This window comes from Choloepus didactylus, chromosome 4 (genome assembly GCF_015220235.1).
Source record: "Choloepus didactylus isolate mChoDid1 chromosome 4, mChoDid1.pri, whole genome shotgun sequence".
NCBI lineage: Eukaryota > Metazoa > Chordata > Mammalia > Pilosa > Megalonychidae > Choloepus > Choloepus didactylus.
In genome coordinates this window covers 151,028,914-151,036,055 of record NC_051310.1, presented here as the reverse complement: position 1 = coordinate 151,036,055, position 7,142 = coordinate 151,028,914, and the positions used below count along the sequence as shown (strand labels likewise).

The window sequence follows — 7,142 nt, the reverse complement described above, 5'->3', positions numbered from 1 at the left end:
TATTCCAGTGGTTGAGAGCCAAAGGAGTAGAGCCCTATTTAACTCAGGGCAGGACATGAGGAGCTTACTTTAGCACAGTGCAGGGGCCCAAGTTAAAATGCATCAAGTCAAGAGTACATTGCAAATATTTTCAGAATGAAGACTCATAACCAAAAATAAGAAGTTCACAAATAAATTGAAAGACACCAAATTAAGGAAAACAAGGAAGCACTTACAGCTGAAGGAAATTATTAAAAGTGTGAGTATTAAGCATGCATTTTTGTCATATATTTTGGACTAGAGAAATAATAGATATACCGTCTTCTAGATGCAAAAGCAGTAGCTAGAATTCAGCAAAGGGAAAGTCATTGTTGTCTCAGTAAATTTGGAAGCTGTCTAGAAGAGGTAAATTCCTGTTCTCCTTCTCTGTCTATATGACTCTTCCACAGCACTGGTTTCAGGGCAGTTCTGATAGAAATAGGATCATAATCTCAAGAAGAGAGGGAACCATGTTGCAACTATTCTATGTCCTCTCTCCCTTTTATGCCTTCTTTTTGGAGGATATTTAGCCATTTGTTAAAACAAAGATTTACAAGCTATCGAAATCTGCCTAGAAGAAGTGAGGAGTTCCTGTGCAAAGTAGAATAATGATCAAAAAGGATGCTTTGTTACCTTTGGTTTCTAGTCTTATTTAAAAAAAGTGTTCAAAAATAAATTATGGATAAGACAGATTATGCACACTTACAGTTTCAGGATTCCATTGACATATTTTAGTGAAGGATATTAATGTAAGATTAATTTCCTATATATCAACTTGGTCTTAAACTAGGAAGGAGAAATTTTGTCACAGTGCTTTTTGAAATCTGAAAACATTTTTACCCCAGAAGTACACTGGCAACATGAGAGCAAATTATCCAGCCTCAAAGGAGCTGGATATTCTAAGCATAGTCCAAGGAATTCTGAGTGACTTTTTCAAACTTATATGTTCTCATTACATAACTCCCTCTACACTTTGAAGTTTAGAGAGGAAAATAGTCTTAGAGATAATCTAGTTCTATATTCTAAAATTGATTACACAGCTAGTAGGTTGAAAAATGTTATACATCTCTACTAGTTCTTTCCTACCTTAATTATTAAGAAGAAAATGAAATATAATGTCGAGCCTGGTCTATTAAGAAATCCTAAGAAGTTAATTTGGAGAGGATTTTTTGGGTATTTCCTGTATTTTGAAAAATGAAGACTGTGAAATCTTGTCATTCACTAGGTATTGGAAAGACTGACTCTTTAGGGAATTTGGCTATTTTCAGAAAATTTCTGTCTCAAAGCTAAGACTGATACACTAACTTTATCTAAACTGATATTAAACCACATGCTTTCTTCTCCCCTACCCTTCTCTCTCTTGACAACACACCCCCTCCCCGCCCTGCCCTGCTGGCCTTCTCTGTCTCAGGCATTGTGCATACATCATCACTTGTAATCTTTCCAGTATCCATGAAATGTAATGAGTAATATCACCATTTCACGTTTTAGGAAACAGGTTGAAAGAAGTTAAGAAGCTTCTTAAATCATTCCATTATAAAATGGAGAAGTTGAGATGTGAACCTTATCTGCCCAGTTTCAGAGCCCCAGTGCTCTGTTCTGATCTAGCTTATATTTTTTGTTTGAAATCATCTCCCAGTTCACCATGGTAGTCATTACTGTTTCTATAAACAATATATTAGTTCTATAAACTTTTTGCAATTTTCTGTCTTAGCATCTCTCTTGTCATCTCTGTGTCTCAGTTTTCACATCTATAAAATGGCAATGTGAGTGTAGGTAGCTTGATGGGTAATAATGAGGATTAGGTGAGTTAACGCAATAATGTTTTTAGGAGAGTGCCTGGTATATATAAAATGGCATGAAATTATTATTACTGTTACAATTATCATATAAAGCATATTTTCTAATACTTGCTCTGAGAGAAGTATGCACCAGATGTGTGATTCATTTAAGTGGCAAACGATATTACACAATAAAAGCAAACTTCTGTGCTAGATTCTTTCTTACTGTGACTAATGGTTTCTATTAGTGCTGTTATCATCCACTGATGTATCTGCATGCTCTGCTACAAGAATAATGTTTTGTTCACTAGCCTCAGAGGTCTCCGAGTTGCCTCCCTACAATATTTCCCCATTAAATTATCATAATATTTAGCAGATTTTACACAGTGGGTTGGCTCCTGGGAGAAGTCTCTTACAGTGTCATATTTTAATTTTTAAATTCAAAATTGTAGCTCTTCAGGTCTTGTTTTTTAATCTTCAAAGTGAACACTTCCTTCTTTTCCAGTGTTTGCTTGCCTTCTTCTCTCCCTGTCCCATGTGAACTCATTCCAGGCTTGGCCCAGATCTTGGCAATGAGATGAATATCCCACGCTGGAAGCTTGTAATCAGGTCAGTTCTGGCCTCACTGATCTGTTTATATACTTGGGTAAATTATGTTTCAGAATTCTTCTTACACTAGATATCAGAACTGAAATACAAGGATGGTAACCTCTGAATGAGTAGGTTTTAGCACTTCAAAAACCAGATTAAAATTACATTAAAAAGCTTAAAAACAATTTAAACAGTTTAATCTCTTTTATCTTGCTAATATTTATTGTATTATTGTATTAATGTATTACTCATTTTTTATTTGCCTATTTCTGATTTCATATTATTTATTTTTAATATGTGTGTCTTATCTCGATAATTATAATTGGAACTATATCCTGTCCTCTTTGTTTCACACTTCTTTGACTTCCCATTGCAGTTTTAGGTGCTAAATATTAGTCAACTAATTATCTATCTATATTTCATTAAACTGACTCAACTGAAAGCTTATCACAGATCTTTTATATGTAAACTAGATATATTATAATGCCAATCATTCTGATATTTCCCTAATTTACTTTTATTTAGGTGACTATAGATTGGATACATGGCTCATACAAATGAATCAGTGGTGTCTGAGTTTGTGTTGCTGGGCCTCACTAGTTCTTATGAACTGCAGCTTTTCTTCTTTGTGATCTTCTCTATCATGTATGTGGCATCTGTGCTGGGCAACATCATGATTATTGCTATCATTTCCTCTGACTCCCATTTGAACTCTCCCATGTACTTCCTGCTCAGTAACCTTTCCTTCATTGACATCTGTCAGTCCAACTTTGCCACCCCCAAGATGCTTGTGGACTTCTTTGTTGAGCACAAGACAATCTCCTTTGAGGGGTGCATGACCCAGATATTCCTTCTTCACAGTTTTGTTGGGAGTGAGATGATGTTGCTTGTAGCTATGGCATATGACAGATTCATAGCCATATGTAAGCCCCTGCACTATAGCACCATTATGAATCGGAGACTCTGTATGATTTTTGTGTCTATTTCCTGGACTGTGGGTATTCTTCATTCTGTGAGCCACTTAGCTTTTACTGTGGGTCTGACATTCTGTGGCCCCAATGAGGTAGACAGCTTCTTTTGTGACCTTCCGCTGGTCATAGAGCTGACTTGCATAGATACGTATGAAATGGAAATCATGACACTAACTAACAGTGGCCTGATCTCACTGAGCTGTTTTCTGGCTTTAATTATATCTTACACCATCATTTTGATCACTGTTCGGCACCGGTCCTCCAGTGGCTCATCCAAGGCACTTTCCACATTAACTGCCCACATCACAGTGGTGATTCTTTTCTTTGGGCCTTGCATTTATTTCTATATATGGCCTTTCAGTAGATTTTCTGTGGATAAGTTCCTTTCTGTGTTCTACATTGTGTGTACACCCTTGTTGAACCCCATCATCTATTCTCTGAGGAATGAAGACTTTAAATCAGCTATGAGAAAATTAAGAAAACATCATGTGAACTCCTGGAAAAACTAGGGGACCCACATGAGGGAGCATGATCCTCCATGGCAATGAAAGCTTTCAGTGAATCACAGCATCATGCCAATGAGCTCTACAAATGATGTGGTTTATTTAGTTACAGAATTATTATTTTGCTCTGAATACTCTGGTTTATTTTGCTCCTGGTTTATTCTTTAAATGGAATTTTAAACAATTCCTTCATTCTTTATACTTCTAAATTACAAACTGTCTTGAAATTATTTAGTCATACTTTGAAATATTTTACACAGAAAACAGATTCTAATGTGCATAAAATTCTATTAATATTACTAAAATTGTGGTTCTCTTCAATTTACCACTTGGGATGTTTACAAGCTGCAATCAATATATACAAGGAAATTAAGTCTTTTATTTCTTTATTCAACTTATTCATGATATTATTCCATATACTGACACAGTAGAAAAATCATATTTCACAACATGGTTTTCACTTCACTGATGTACACTTATTAGCTTATCTTTCCATTGTGTAATGAATATTTTGGTTATTTATAATTTTCCTTACATATTATTAATAATACACAAATCCACAAATATTCCTATATATTTTTGGGCCTTTTTGATAAATTGGTATCCATTTCTACTCATTACAAGACTTTTTCTAGATATATGGTGCCATCAATAACACGTTTTTAAAATAGCATGTTGGTTACAACGAATTCCACAACATTCCCAAAAAGTTACAAATGTTTTGAAATCATTTGCAAACATGTCAGGTTTGAATATTTAAAGGCAAAGCAAAATGATTTCACTTCACAGTTATCTAAACCTGAGAAATGCACAGTGACAAAATTTATTGGTGACTGAGAACCAAATATGCAATGTATTCTTTCATATATCTTGAAAACATAAGAAAGAAGGTAAAATTCATGTACATCTAATATAAAAATAGAATCTATTAAATATTGTTTTGTTTCCTGTATACTTTCCACCTGACATTGTTTTATGAAAAAGGTCTTATAACTGAAAGATTAAATATATTCAAAAAATGGAAAGAATTGCTTGACCCAAAATATAATGCCTGTGATTGTTATCAGTCCACACTCAGTATTTTAATTGTACAATGAAACATAAATGAGTGGCTTTGTGCATAAATATTAACTCTGCAGGCTACCTCTTATTTTAAGCTAAATTTTAGATATAAACACACAGCTAAGATTTCTAAGAACACCAGATTTTTAGGCAGTGTCATTTGTACAATGTCAAACATGAATAATCTTTTAAGTTTGAATACCTGTTACATATTTTTATACAGTGCCAAAAAAAATTGTAGTTGTACAATAAACAGATCACTCATGATATTGTTGTTGGTGGTGTTTTTTCCTTTTGACTCTGCCCTGATCATGAAAATGGAAAGGCTTGAATCATAGCCTTGAAAAAGCAGGTCATTTGACTGCTCTGATCCTCAGTATTCTAATATGTAAAATTGGATTGTTAATAATAGCCATTTCACAGGAAAGATTTCCAATAATGGAAATAAAAGCATTTTATGAATACTTAAACATTAAGCAAATAGAATTATTGCTTTTATTTTAACAATATTACAGTAGTCTTAACAATGTTGGGGGGAAGAGAGAGTGTGAACATGATAGACTCACTTTTGCAAAAAAAAAAAATCATCCAAAATGGATATTATCTTCATTAATGAAGAAGAAGAGGGAGAAAAAGGAGAAGGAGAAGCAGCAGCAGCAGCAGAGTCAGTGGAAAAGGAGAAAAAGGAGGATAAAGAAGAGGGAAATTTGAAGCTCTCAGTGGCTATTTGATTCGATTTATTCTTTGTAGCATTGGAGACACAGTCTTTCAGTTTCTAATTCTTACTTTGGGTATATTTGAGTTTTCATGATCAGGCATGGCTATCTATAATCTATCACATTAAGTATGACAAAAATCTGCAAGTCATAAAATTTTTAAAAAATGATAAATTTGACTATATTATTTTCTACAGAGATTTTAAAAATATCCATCACAAATAAAGTCAAAAGAAAAACTAGTTAAAGAAATAGAACTCAGAGACAAAGAACAAATGTTTTTGCACATAAAGAGCCAATAGGAAAACTCAATAAGCCAACAGAAAATTTGGCAAAGAATATGAATATGAAATTTCTTGTTATTGTAATGGACGTGGTTCTTGGAACATATAAATAAATGCTAAAACTCAATTATAAAAATATTCAAGTAAAAGCATAGCAATATGTCTTTGTTCATCTACAGATTGGTAAAGATCCAAAGGTTTGATAGTATGCTGTGTTGATAAAACTGTGGGAAAATAGCAACTTTCAAAATTTATTGGTAAGTCTCTACATTGAAACAATATATGGAGGGTAATTTTCAATACATATTAAAATTTTAAATTCTTGAATTGGTAATTCTAGTTCTAGTATTTTATCTGACAGATATACCTACACATATGTAAAAATATTTACATAATATTTATTGCAAGCATTGTTTTTGAGAAAAAAATTTTGAAAAAAATACGAATATGAAAACCTAAATGCCCATCAACACAGACTCCTGAAATACAGGTACAGCCATAAAATACAATGTTGTGCAGCTATTAAAAAAGAGTGAGGGAGTTCTTTATGTGCTGAGAGTATCACACCAAAGTATTCACATATGAGAAAATCAGAATGCAGAACCATGTTGTTCTAGTTTGCTAACACTGCCAGAATGCAAAACACCAGAGATGGATTGGCTTTTATAAAGGGGGGTTTATTTGGTTACACAGTTACACTCTGAAGACCATAAAGTGTCCAAGGTAAGTCATCAACAATCAGATGCCTTCACTGGAGGATGGCCAATGGTATCCAGAAAACCTCGGTTATCTGGGAAGGCACGTGGCCGGCATCTACTCCAGAGTTCTGGTTTCAAAATGGCTTTCTCCCAGGACATTCCTCTCTAGGCTGCAGTTCCTCAAAAATGTCACTCTTAAATGCTCTTGGGGTGTTTGTCCTCTCTTAGATTCTTTGGAGCAAAAGTCTGCTTTCAAAGGCCATCTGCAGAATGTCTCTGTAGTCTGAAGCTCCTCTCGGTTCCAGTGCATTCTTCAGAGTGTCCCTCTTGGCTGTAGCTCCTCTTCAAAACATCACTCACAGCTGCACTGAGTTCCCTCTGCCCATCAGCTCATTTACAGGGCTTCACTGATCAAGGCCCACCCTGAATGGGTGGGGCCATGCCTCCATGGAAATATCTCATCAGTGTTATCATCTGCAGTTGGGTGGGTCACAGCTCCATGGAAATCTAATCAGCAC

The 7,142-nt window shown here is 34.6% G+C and overlaps 1 protein-coding gene across 1 annotated transcript; it reads left to right on the top strand.

Annotated features, from left to right (window-relative positions):
- The first annotated feature begins 2,934 nt into the window (after nucleotides 1–2,934).
- Nucleotides 2,935–3,870, top strand: LOC119533444 (olfactory receptor 4K1). The gene has a single exon (XM_037835483.1). The coding sequence runs from the start codon at nucleotides 2,935–2,937 to the stop codon at nucleotides 3,868–3,870; it is 936 nt and encodes a 311-aa protein (XP_037691411.1).
- Nucleotides 3,871–7,142: the final 3,272 nt, after the last annotated feature.

Coding starts and splice junctions, on each gene's coding strand:
- LOC119533444 (XM_037835483.1), top strand. CDS start 2,935: ATGGCTCATACAAATGAATCAGTGGTGTCTGAGTTTGTGTTGCTGGGC.